At 43.4% G+C, this 13927-nt stretch overlaps 1 protein-coding gene across 1 annotated transcript in view; it reads left to right on the forward strand.

Moving 5' to 3' along the window:
• PDE6C (phosphodiesterase 6C) overlaps window positions 1-13927 on the forward strand; it is a gene marked incomplete at both ends in the record, with an annotated part of 50228 nt that overhangs the window by 21954 nt on the left and 14347 nt on the right. Inside the window, 6 exons of the mRNA XM_080693685.1 lie at window positions 840-983; window positions 2217-2285; window positions 6975-7121; window positions 7362-7469; window positions 7854-7963; window positions 12245-12332. Coding sequence (XP_080549811.1) covers window positions 840-983; window positions 2217-2285; window positions 6975-7121; window positions 7362-7469; window positions 7854-7963; window positions 12245-12332 — 666 coding nt within the window. The remainder of the gene's footprint in view (window positions 1-839; window positions 984-2216; window positions 2286-6974; window positions 7122-7361; window positions 7470-7853; window positions 7964-12244; window positions 12333-13927) is intronic.

Below are 13927 nucleotides of genomic sequence, written 5' to 3' on the forward strand. Positions count from 1 at the left end.
GGATCCCAGGGGCCTTCTACCTCCGGGCTATACTCCCAGACCTATTTACTATTTTATTTGGAAACAGGGTCTCTTAAGCCAGCTAAGGCTGGCTTCGAACCTGCGTGATCCTCCTGTCTCAGCCTCCCAAGCGGAGGGATAATAAGCATGCGCTACCACGCCCGGAATTAGGATGATGTTTTGAAGGGCAGGAGTCAAACGTGGTTGTAATAAAAATGCTATTATTCTGGCATTTTTATTTCCTAACTTCTATCAACTTTAAGGTTTTCTGTTAAAGTTTTGACTTAACCAAAATTCTTTCTAATTGTAGTGAAATATCTTTCCCCCTTTCTTTTTCTTTACTGGTACTGGGGATTGGCCCCAGGAGCATTCTACTTTTGAGCTACATACCCATATCTTTTTATTTTGAAACAGGATCTTGCTATGTTATGGAGGGTCTCCCTAAGCTGCTAAGGCTGGCTTCAAACCTGAGATCCTCCGGTCTCAGCCTCCCAAGTGCTGGGATTACAGGCATGTGCCACTGTACCCTGCTTCCTCCTCCTCCTTTCCATTCTCTCATTTTGATGCTCATTCCCAGTCTCTAATTTTTAGGTCCTGCTTCATTCTACTGGTGTTTGTAAGTCCCCTCCTGCAATAGATTAGTGCAATTGAAAATCTAGGGCTTAGCCAATTTCATTGTCAGGGCTGAATATTCCTGTTTTTCTTCTTCTATTAGAATAAGCAACTGGGTTCTTGGTGGTGAAAGGGGGACTGGTTGATAGGAAAACCTGCAGAATGCTGCCTCCAAATCAACTTTCCTTCAACTTGAGAGACTCTGGATCATCTTTTATCCATTTCAGACCCTCACACAGTTCCTTGGATGGTCTCTTCTAAATACTGACACCTATGAGAAAATGAATAAGCTGGAGAACAGAAAGGACATTGCTCAGGAAATGCTCATGAACCAGATCAAAGCCACTCCTGAAGAAGTTAAGTCTATTTTGGTAAGTGGGTAGTTCAGGCCAATAGACAGTAGGTGGTATTTATCCTCAGCTTCTGGAAATCACCAAATTACCTGGAAGATTGACAAAGAAAAATAGGGTTAGTTCTAGGTTAAGGAAGGGAAAACAGAGGAGGAGGGTTGGAGAAAAATCCTGGTGGCGTAGATTATACACACCCTTACTGGATATCTAGGTGGTTTGGCTGCAATAGCACTTTGTTAAACAGCTCCTGAGTTTAGAGGAGCTGAAATAGTGACAACTAGATTCAAGTGCGCATAGGAAGGACAATGTATCAGTCAGCTATTATCATGTAATGCTGCATAACAACAACCATAATATCTTGGTGGCACAAGGTAATAAGCATCTAGCTCCCACTCATGCCTTTATGGGTTGACCAAGCTTTGATTGACCTGGGTTGAGTGCAGCTCCAAGCTGTGAGCTTAGTTTGCTATATGTGACCCTCTTCTCTCATGGACCAGCAGCAACCTGGTAAATATTCTTCTCAGTGATGCAGAAGTGATGCAAGCATACAAATCCCTGCAACACATCACAGTCGCTATAATTCTCATTGGCCAAAGCCAGTCATGTGACCAAAACCAACACCATGGGTCATGTGGGAGCCCATGGACCTTTGCTAATAGTCTTCTAATCATCACAAAATCAAGGGAAAGCATCATGTACCCACTATCTCTATTGCTTGCCTTTCACTAGCTTTTAGTGTGTGTATAGGTCTAGTTTTTTTGTTTTGCTGATGGGTTTGAGAGTTAAAAGATATTTGATTTGAGTGTATGAGACGGTCTAGAGAGAATTGTGGTAAATTGCCACCAGTTATTAGAAAAACAGATGTAAGATACTCATTTTTCTCTTTCTTACCTACATATTCATAACTCTCTCCCTCTTCTCTCTCTCTCTCCCTCCTCTCTCTTTCTCTCTCTCTTTCTCTCTCTCTCTCTTTCTCTCTCTCTCCCTCCCTCCCTCCCTCCCTCCCTCTCTTTTTCTCTCTCCATGGCTACTGTTACATTTTCAAGTACTAGACAAATCAGTTATATTAGGTTATTTCATTGGTACAACTCTTTATAATCCAGTGCTATAGGTCTTCTTTATATCCAGAATGCATCATTCTCATGGAACCTATAGCACATTTTAAATATATCTTAACTGGTTTTAGTACTGTGGATCCAGTAGAAATCTTCTCCTTCATAGGAATTTCACACCTCAATTGTGTTTACACTTTAGAAATGTAAAGAGAAGTTAAATATGGATGTAATTGAAGACTGTGAAGAAAAACAGCTCATCACAATTTTGGTAAGTGTTCTTCTATCCCTGACGTCCTTTTAAGACAATATATTAGGATGTACTTTCTGGTTTTTCAAGTAAACACAGGCTTTTCTCTTTCTTGATATTTTTCAAGGCTAAAAGGTAAGGAGATGTCCTCCCAAAGACTGATTCTTGCTTTCCTACATCTCTTCATTTTTGTCCACTCAGCCCACGGCTCAACTAGATGGCTGCCCAAGGGACCTCAGGCACAGAATCTAGGGCTGCCGTGGCCAAGCTGACTTTAGTAGGTAGGATTGTGCCGTGGCCACTGCAGAGGATGTGCAGAGCCTTCCAGACACCACGTCCACCCACCCTGTCCAGCTTCTGCTCTGGAGTGTGGAGGGGGGCAGCACTTTCCTCTGGCTGTCATTTGCTCACCCCTGTTGCTTCTGACTGAAGTCGACTTTCCTTCCGCTCCCTCATCCTGTCTTTTGTTGTGTCTGGAGTACTGTTAAACCCACTCAATAAGCTCTTATTACTAGGGCCTGTCTTCTTTAGTTCTAGAATGTAATTCAATTATTTTCTTAAGGTTCCAACTGCATTGAAATTTCTCATTTTTTTCTATTTCAACTGTCTTTTCCACTATTTTAAAACAATTATTGAACATAATTATTGTAAAGTGCTCATTTTAATACCTAAGTCACCTCTAAGTCTGATTGTACTATTTTTCCACTTAATTTTTTTCCGCAATAATTTTGTTTGTTTGGTTTTATATTTATTTGGATTTTAGTCATTTGGTTCTGTTTTAAAGCATGCTTTATGATTTGGTGGTGGTGGTGGGGTTACTGAGGATTGAACCCAGAGGACTCTACCTCCGAGCTATGCTCCTAGCCTCTTTTATTTATTTACTTTTAGACAGGATCTTGATAAGTTGCTGAAGCTGACCTCGAACCTGTGATCCCCCTGTCTCAGCCTCCCAAATCCTGGGATTACAAACAAGTACCACCACATTCAGCACATGCTTCATAATTTCTAAATTAAAAAGCAGATAGTGTGAATAAAACTTGTAGGGACTCTGAGTGATAGTATCTTTCTGCAAAGAGGGTTAAATTTTCTTCTGGCAGATGTAGAGTTGCTTTTAGATTCTGTAGGGATGGTCTTCAGTTTCTCCCTTACCAGGGTGGCTCCTCTATTTCTAGAGTGAGGTTCTTTTGCAATCCCATGAGCTCCTGGGATATTTACCACAATGTCAGAGGCTTGAATTCCATCAGGCTGAAATTGAAAGAATATCACATGTAATTCCTCCTGGCCCTGCCTCACTCTGTTCTCCACTTTCCAGTCTGTAATGTAAGTGTCTTTTTAAATGAAGACATACTATTCCATCTGACCCCTCCCTTTTTATGGTCTCTGTCCTCCCATCCTGGCCTTTTGCTGTGTTGTGGAGACTACTGGTCTTTGACCTTGTTGAGGGCTCAGTTCGTGCTCTCTGTGTTGTTGTGTTGCCCGGGGCTCCCCCTCCTTCTCCACTTCCCTGGCAGGAGACCTAGTGGAGAGCCAGCCTGTGGCCAGGCAGGCCAGCGTCCTGCTGGCCACATCCTCCCTCCTCCTCCTCCTCCTCCTCCTCCTCCTCCTCCTCCTCCTCCTCCTCCTCCTCCTCCTCCTCCTTCTTCTTCTTCTTCTTCTTCTTCTTCTTCTTCTTCCTTCTTCTTCTTCCTTCTTCTTCTCCTTCTCCTTCTTCTTCTTCCCAAATCAATATAAAACCAAACAACCAAACAAATACTATTATGGAAAAAAATTAAGTGGAAAAATAGACAGTAGCATCAGACTTAGAGGTGATTTGGTTATTAAAGTGAGCACTTTACAATAATTAATAATAATAATAGTGAAGGTCCACTATTAGACCCCTGCTGGGTGATTCCTGCAGAGGAGGAAATCCACTCCACGGAGCAGAGTACCTCCTTATCAGATCAATAAAAAGTCTCTGCTTTTATCACTCTCCATGCATCACAGACTTAAAAAACTGTGGTGGCGTAGGCCTATAATCCTAGTACTTGGAAGGCTGAGGCAGGAGGGTAGCAGGTTCCAGACCATCCACAGCAACTTAGTGAGACCCTGCTTCAAAATAAAAAATTGAAAGGGCTGGAGGCATAGTGTGGAGGTAGAATGCCTCTGAGATCAGTTCCAATACCCCCCCAAAATAAATAAATAAATAAATAAATAAATAAATAAATAAATAAAAGCTTTGGTTCTTTAAAACCTGTTTTCTGTTTAGTCGATTTTATTGTCTCATTGGTGGCTTGTGACCACCAATGAGGCCTCTGGGAAGTCATGCTTCTGAGAGCGTTTTTGTTTCTTGCTACGATTCACACTTCAGTGTGACTGATCTGCCACGTGCCGTCCCATCAGAAGTGTTTTGGCCTCTTATCTTTACAAAACTTTCTGAGAACTGTGGGCCTAACACAGTCCTGCAGGGGGCCATGTGGCTTGTGAGCTCCCCCACCCCTGGCCCCCCAGTTAATTTCCTCCTCCCACACTGATTCTTTTTTTTTAATGGGTCTGGGGATGAACCCCAGGAGCATTCTGCCTCCCAGCTATACCCCCTGCCCTATTTTTTATTCTTTTATTTTGAAACTGAGTCTCGCTGAGTTGCAGAGGGCCTCACTAAGTAGCTGAGGATGTCCGAGAACCGCGATCCTCTGGTCTCAGCCTCTCGAATGCTGGGATTACAAGCATGCACCACCACGCCCGGCTTTCCCACACTGATTCTTACAAGATGTGTGTAGGTCTGTCTCTCTACACGAGAGCCCATGTTTCAGGGACAGTGTGCACGGTCTTCAATCACTGCCTGGAACACATATAGGTACCAACGAATATTTGTGAATAAATAAATAATAAATGAATAAGCCTCAAACTTACTGAAGGTAGTGAACCTCCTTTCCCTCCTTTGCGGTCCTCCCCAGCACAGCATCCTGGTCAAAGTGGATGCTACTGCTGGTCCATCTGGTAGACCCAGTAGCCATGGCCAACTCTGGTCTCTGGCCACTTTCTCCCCCTTTACTTCTCCCAAGAAATCCTCTCTTATCCTCTCCTTCCTTCCTTCTACCAGCTCAGCTTAATAGGTGCCCCTCTTGGACCTCTCCCCATTTAATTAATGGGGACCCAGCCTGCCCTCAGGCACTCCATTTCTCTCAAAGAACTGAGCAGTGGATTCTATGCTCTCTTTTGTTTGTTTGTTTGTTGGTTGGTTGGTTGGTTGGTTGGTTGGTTTGTTGGTTGGTTGGTTGGTTGGTTTTTGTAGTACTGAGGATTGAATCCAGCCATATTCCACCCTCACCCCCCAGCCCTTCTTTTGAAACAAGGTCTCACTAAATTTCTGAGACTGGCTCTGAACCTGCAACCTTCCTGTTTCAGCCTTCCAAGTACTGGGATTATAGGCCTTCACCACCATGCCTGGCTGCTCTCTGATTATTCTAAGATCACCTTTCACTGGAGTATTTTATGACTGCTTCAATAAGTTAATTCCTGGACAGGCAAGATCCATATTTTTATTTTGCAAGTCATGCCAATCAATGCTTATGTGCCTACTTCACTGGTTTTTCACATACTCTTAAATCCCAATGAGATGTGGGTTAAAAGAAATGTTTGCAAGCATACCTATGCCGTGTGGGTATTCATTCATTCATTCATTCATTCATTCATTCATTCATTCAAGAAACATCTCCTGATCACCCTCCTGGGATGGCGCTGCCGGCTCTGAGATATGGCAGCTCTCTTGCGGAGCTCACTCTCTAGTGGAAAATTATCACTGAACCAAGGAAGAAAACACAAGAGGGAAAATTAAGCAAGGATCTATTGTTCACAGACTGCTTCCCGACTAGGACAAAATAGAAGTGAAATGTTGAAAATGGATAAGACTGCTAGAACTAGCCATTTTATTCTGCACTGTAGAAAGAAAATAGGCATTGATAGAAGAATAGAAATCGAATCTCATCTTAGTTTCAAAATGTGGTTGAGTCTCATTTTTACCATCTGTAAAATGAGGATAATTGTGGAGGTTTGTAGTGAGGGTGAATTATGCAAATTGTACAACTCAGTACTGGCACATAGTGGCTCAGTGAACTGCCTGTGCTGTTACTTATTGTAATTTTTTAATTTAAAAAATTGTAGCTGTGTGTGGTGGTGCACGCTTATAATATCAGCATTTGGGAGGCTGAGACAAAAGGATCACAGTTCACGGCCAGCCTCGGCTACTTAGTGAGGCCCTCTGCAACTCAATGAGACCCTGTTTCAAAATAAAGAATAAAAAATAGGGCTAGGGGTGTTGCTCAGAGGTAGAATGCCCCTGGGTTTCATCCCCAGTACCACTAAAATAAAATAAAAATTGTGTGTGTGTGTATATGTGTGTGTGTGTGTGTGTGTGTGTGTGTGTGTGTGTGTGTGTGTGTGAGAGCATGTGTGTGTTACTGAGGATTGAACCCAGGGGCATTCTACATCTGAGTAGCTATACTCACAGCCCTATTTTATTTCGAAAGAGAGTCTAGCTAAGTTGCAGCGGGTCTTGCTAAGTTGCTAAGGCTGCCTATGAACCTGAGATCACCCTGTCTCGGCCTCACAAGTCTCGGATTACAGGGTATGCCACCACTCCCAGCTTATAATTTTCTTTTATATTTAATCTTGGGTAAGTGAATGTAAAAGAATAAAAGGTGAATGGAATCTAAAACAATCTCTTTTTAACAGAAAGAGGACTTGCCGGACCCAAAGGCAGCTGGCCTGTACGAATTCCGCTTCAGCGACTTCCCCATTACAGAGCACGAACTGATCAAATGTGGACTGCGACTGTTTTTTGAAATAAATGTGGTAGAGAAATTCAAAGTGCCGGTAGAGGTCAGATGGTATTTCATCAAAAAATACTCCATGATTCTGTCGCCATGCTTCACGAATGTTTTCGGTGGTTCCAAAGATTAACCTGGTTTGGAATTTAAATTATCATTAACTTTGTTAATACATCAGCTTAAACTCTGTCAATAAGACCCACACATCTTTTTAGATAAGATTGTCACAGACCGTCTAACCTTTAGAATCCCATTCCAAAGTGTGACTGGTGCTGTCGTCTCTGGGTAACAGGTTCTTACCAGATGGATGTACACGGTGAGAAAAGGGTACCGCTCGGTCACCTACCACAACTGGCGACACGGATTCAACGTGGGGCAGACCATGTTCACTCTGCTGATGGTAGGTACGCTGTGCTGGAAGTCGCTAGAATTCCTTGGGAGCTGTGTGTTTCCCCCTTGTGCGTGGTGAGAGATGGATGTGGTCCATCATGTCAGACCTGTCGTTTTGAGATTCTTGGGCACAGTCCCACCAACCCCACCCCCCTGCACGTGACCACAAGGACGGGAATATCCTGGCCATGGGCCGGATCGGCACTCAGACATTCACACATTGACCTTCTTAAAGGAAATATCAGTCACCTGCTAAGTTTCACAATTGCCCAGAACACTACACACACACACACACACACACACTTGCTGTAGAAACACGTGGCTCCCCTTCTCCACTGCTTGCAGGCCTTGCTGGGAGGTGTGTTGGCCCATGTAAATTTGTATGTTATTTTAGACAGGAAGACTAAAGAAATACTACACAGACCTGGAAGCGTTTGCCATGCTCGCTGCCGCTTTCTGCCATGACATTGACCACAGAGGCACCAATAATTTGTACCAGATGAAGTAAGTGAACACATGTGTCGGTGAAGGTGCCTGCGGGAGAAGAAAACGCCCTCCTGCCCCTTAGCCCCGGGGATTTCTTCACCATGTTGAGACCCTCAGGGCCATGTTCCAGCCTCCACGCTCCGGCTTCACGATAACACCTCTCTCCCTCCCTAGGCGCTCCTGTCCCTCTTTCCTTTCTGTCTCTCCTTTTAAATGTGCGTCTCCTGTATTTGCATATGCCTGTATCTTCTCTTCTTAAAGCTTTGCTTAGTCAGAGTATCGAATTTAAGTATTAAGGTGCCTTAATCTGCTGGGTGCAGTGGCGCACACCTGTAATCCCAGACACTTGAAAGGCTGAAGCAAGAGCGGGTGCCGATTTGAGGCCAGCCTCTGGAAACTTATTGAGACCCTGTTATAAAAAAATTAAGAAGGGCTTGAGGATATAGCTCAGTGGTAGAATGCTTCTGTGTTTAATCCCCAGTGCCAAAAATAAAAAAATAAAAATAATACAGCATTACTCTTAGGCTTACCCTAGTCACACCTAGGGCACGAGCTCAGGCTAGAGAACACATCTTCCTGGGCCTCATAACCTTCACTTCCTCATCCTCTGGCTTTTGCCCAACCCTCTTCCAGCTGTTCTTCCCTCCTAACATCAGAATCATCTTCCTTTCTTGCCCCAGAAAGGAAGTACAATACTAAGAGTGCAAGCTCGGGTCACGTAGATTTGGCTTCACAAGTTATTTAACTTTTCTAAGTCTTGATTTCCTCATCTGAAACATAGGAATTATAATAATGATCTATAACATGTAAGGTCATTGAGAAGATTAAATGAAATTATACATATAAAGCCCTCAGCTCAGAGTAGGCTCTTAGCTGTTAATGAATATTAGAAGCAGGGCATGTTGGCGCACGCTTGTAATCCCAGAATTTGGGAGGCTGAGACAGGAGGATCTCAAGTTCTCAGCCAGTCTCAGGAACTTAGTGAGGCCCTCTGCAACTTAGTGAGAACTTGTTTCAAACACACGGATTGTGACGTGAATCATATAAAATTATATATGTGAAACCTACATAGTTGATGCTCAAGACAAACAGACTCAGTGAATGAAAAGCACCTTGTAAACAGTGGCTTCTCACCTCCAGCAATTCTACCTGGTAGGTTTCACATGAAAGGAGGGTCTCCACTGAAGCTCGGGGCAAGGATGTCTTCACCTGCAGAAGGTCCTGTACTCAAGTCTCCCAGTCACTGGAGTTTTCTTCCTCCCTCCGACCAGCAGGCGATTAGTGAATTCAGTTCCAAAGGAACCAACATATGGGCTGGAGACTGAGCTAAGAGCTTGTCAGCCTTGCACCGGGTAATCCGCACAGCATCCCCACGTGGGAGGTGCTATCATCCCTCTCTGATGGAAGAGGAAACCAACTCAAAAGGAGGAAGTCAGACTTGTGTTAGGAGCAGGAAGTAGCAGGACTGGGTGCGTCCTCTCGGCTGTAGGTTCGCAGGGAGGATGCAGCCCCCATCCCCAGACCTCTGCATTGGCCTCTGCTCTGGGGTCCGTTGCTGTCCTCAAGCCACTTCTCTTCTGCAAACTGGACAGCAGGAATGTATAAAGAATTAACTGAGGTCATGGGTATAGATAGTAATAGACACATTTCTTGACTGCAGACTTGGACAGGCCTGTCTTCTTCGGCCTTCACATGAATCTGACATCCTTCTGGAAGCTCCCCTAAACTCTCAGGGGCAATCTTTGGCAAGCTTGCTGTTGCCAGACATTCTAAATGTAAAAAATTACTAATTAGGGCCATGCTTCTCTTTTTTCCTTAATATCTCACTTGAAACCTTTAAAAACTTCTCTGCAAATTACTTTTTCTAACAAAACAGCTTGCCAAGCTAGATTTATTTTTCTAATATACATAGACATATATCATACATACATATATATATGTACCTATGTATCTGTGTATGTGTGCATAGCATATATGTATGTGTGTGTGTACACATGTGTGTGTGTTGTATAGTACTGGGGATCAAACCCAAGGCATTCTACCTCCAAGCTACACCCCCCATAGTGCCCCCACCTTTAAATTTGTTTTGTTTTGAAACAGGGTTAGGATGCTGAGAATCTAACTAAGTGCTGAGGCTGGTCTTGAACCTGAAATCCTCCTGTCTCAGCCTCCTAAATACTGGGATTACAGACGTGCATCATCACGCCTGGCTTCTCCCTGATGTGTGTGTGTGTGTGTGTGTGTGTGTGCGCGCGCGCTTCTGAGTGAGTATATAAGTTAATTCTTTTTTCACAGGACCATTTGTAAGGCAGTTGCAGACATCAGGACATTATATTCCTAAATATTTCAGCATATATTTTCAAAGGACATGGGGGAAAGATACCTACATAACCACAATGCAATGTCTATCTTTAGAAAATTTCACATTGCTAAAATACTATTATCTTATCCATCCATCTACCTATCTGATATTTTCTCAAACTTTTCCAATTATCCAACAGTGTCTTACTTAGCTTTTTTCCTCCCTCTGGCTCAGGATATAGTTGCATTTATTTGCCAAGTATATCTTGAATCTGGAGTAGTACGTCAACCTTCCTGTGTCTTTCAGGACACTGATATTTTAGAAGTGTCGAGGCCAATTGTTTTGTAGGCTATCTCTTAATTTGGGTTTTCCAACTGTTTCCTGATTGGTAAATCCAGGGTAAGTATTTTGGTGGAAATTCTTTAACGATGATTATGTGGCCTTCTCAGGCCCATGATAAGCAATTTCTTCCACTGGCTATGAAGCTAAGTTAAACTATGGCTGATGCCTGGCAGATGGCAGATCTCTTGGTCTAAAAAAACATCTTCAGCTGGGTATGGTGGCGCACACTTGTAATCCCATCATTTGGGAGGCTGAGACAGGAGGACTGCAGTTTGCAGACAGCCTCAGCTACTTAGTGAGGCCCTCAGTGAGACCCTGTTTCAAAATTTAAAAAAAAAATAGGGCTGGGGGTGTAGCTCGGAGGTAGAATGCCCCTGGGTTCCATCCCCAGTACCGCAAAAATTAAATAAATAAATAAGTAAATAAATATATTCTCTTTTATGAGCAATATGTGAAGTGTTATTTTGAGATCATGTGGATACCTAGCTCTCCAAATAACATATTCGATTGATGTTTTTAAACCTAAAGACTTCATTCCCTTCTAAGTGGAACTAAGCCTGATTCACTTTTTAATGATTTGCAATGCTAACACAGTGTAGGCATTAAAATATTTATTAAAATTATTATTATATTATTATATTGATTGGGCACAGTCTAATTGTTCCCCAATCTATGAGTGTTCGGTTTACCACACCCATCAGTAACCAACCATGGCTCTTCTCCCCACGTTCTGTTTCCTGGGCAGTAAAACGAAACTACTGAGCCCTCACTCATACTTCCGATTTCTTCCTGTCTTAAAATTATATTTTCTATATCTCCATGACAAATTCTTCTCACAATCTGTAGACCTTTGGCTTCAGCCTCTTCCCAGCCTTTCTTCCTCTCATCTTTTTGTTTACAGTATAGCTTCCCTTCCCAGCATAGGAAGGGATTGAAGAAACACAGAACCAAAGGTTGAGGTCCTCACTTACCGATAGTTGTGATCACCCCAACAAAGGAGAGCTTTAAATGCACATCACTATCCTGGGGAGGAAGAAATTGTTACTTTATAGTGACTTTCACCTTGGTCCTGGGAAATGTATACTGAGCAGTTTCTATGCAGATCATCGGTAGCTATCCACAGGTTTGCTGCAGGTTTGGTAAGTCAGTCAACCATCATAAGTTCCAGTGAACTTAAAAGTTTTAGGTATGGGGATGAACCAAACTTCTTCGTTTAAACAATTCAGTCATTTATGCATTCAATAATTTTCCCCCTCAAAATAGCATAGCCTTCTCTGCTAAAACTGAAGAATCTTTTCCTGTGTGTGTGTGTGTGTGTGTGTGTGTGTGTGTATGTGTGTGTTACTGGGGATTAAACCCAGGGTCATTATACACCCTCAGCCCTATTTTATTTTTATTTTGATACAGGGTCTCACTACTTGCTGAGGCTGTTCTCGAACCTGCGATTCTCCCATCTCAGCCTCCTAGGTACTGGGATTACTGGCGTGCACCACCACACCTGGGTCCGATATGCTATTTTTGAGCATTTCACAGAAAACAAGTGGGAGGGAGAGAGGAGACATGAAGAAAGAATCCCAAGTCAGTAAAGACCCTTGTATTATATGGACTCCCATGTAAGGTTTAAGCAGCTGAGTTGTGGTATCCTCTCCTCTCAGATCCACGTCTCCGCTAGCAAAGCTTCACGGGTCTTCTGTTCTGGAGAGGCACCACCTGGAGTACAGCAAGACTCTCCTGCAGGATGAGGTACGTGACCTCTCTATGGGGCAGCTCACAAAGTCCAGATCAAGGTATCAGCCCGGGGAAAATGCTTAGAAAGAGGGAGGGCCTGAGATCAAGTCAATTCACAGCGTGGCTGTACCGCAGTCATTTTTGAACCATCACGCTGGAAGTAGCTGAGACAGAGGAGAAAGAACGATGGAAAATCAACAGAATCTCTGTGGGTCGGCGGGGAGAGAAGAGAAAACATATGGCGGGTGTGAAAGGGCTCTGTGCGCCCTGCAACGTATATACATCCATGTAAAGAGGAACGAGGCTACCCGGGCACTAGTACTCTTATCACTCAGAGGACGCGCACTGTGGAGCCCGGGGTGTACCTCAGAGAGAGCCAGGCTTTGGGAGTGGAGCTAGACATGGTCTAGCATATAAGACAGAGTCAGACAGCTGCCCCCAGAGTGGTTCTGAGTCATGCTCTGGGTTCCAGAGAGAGACCTCATTCCTGGGAGAAGGGTACAAGGAAAGAGATGGCCTCAGGCAGGAAGGGGCTTTAGGCCTCTTGAATTCCTTAGGATTGGCATATATTGTGTACTAACCTCCCATCGGGGATACTCATTCTTTTTCCCTTTAACAATTTTTCTTTTCTTCTTTGCTTATTTTTTTTTTTTTGTAGTACTGGGGATGGAACTCAGGAGCATTACACCTCCGAGCTACACCCCTAGTCCTATTTTTTTTAGTCTTTATATTTTTTGAAACAGGGTCTCACTGAGTTGCAAAGGGTTTCGCTAAGTAGCTGGGGCTGTCCGTGAACCATGATCCTCCGGTCTCCGCCTCCCAAATGCTGGGATTACAAGTGTGCACCACCACACCCACGACTCCCTTTAAACAATTTTATTTAAGAGTCATATAATCAAGTGGGAAAGTTGCAGGTGTAACCTAATTACATTTTCTTAAGAAAGTTCCATACCACCAACTCAAATAAGTCTTATTAGATTGAGGAAAAACACTATTTTTCACAGGCAGAGAACTTATTTAGAATTATACACTCTTTAGGATGAATACACCCTCCGGAAGTTGGGGCTTTTCTTACCTTCAGGAATAATCTTTAATAAAGGGTCAGAGAAGGAATATACAAAAATATACTAGTTTAGACACAAAACAAAGTTCTTTTAGGTAACGAAAAGCCAAGTTGGTCCATACAAGCCAAGTGGGAACATCCTGTAGAGTGACTGGGCAGAAACCGGGGAAAGAAGGAAATGATCTGAGTGGGTTTAATCATCGCAATCGCTACAGCACCCAATGCCACGCCCATTCAAACCTGCGGTGGCTTTTCTCAATCTATAGCGCTCTTGGCAAAGCACCAGGATTGGGTCTTAGTCTGTTTTCTGTTGCCATAACAAAATATCAGATACCAGACACTGGGAAATATATATAAAGAATAGAAGTTTATTTTGGGCTCACACTTCTGGAAGCTGCATAGTACAAGATTGTACTATGCTCAACTTCTGGTGAGGACCTCAGGGTACAAGGGCGAGTGTGTATGTGCGGAAGAGACCAAACACGAACATCTGTTTGGCTTTATACTTTGGTGAAAACGAACCCCCCCCCCACAAAGGGCATTAATC

Source organism: Muscardinus avellanarius (assembly GCF_963383645.1).
Source record: "Muscardinus avellanarius genome assembly, chromosome: 4".
NCBI classification, from domain to species: domain Eukaryota; kingdom Metazoa; phylum Chordata; class Mammalia; order Rodentia; family Gliridae; genus Muscardinus; species Muscardinus avellanarius.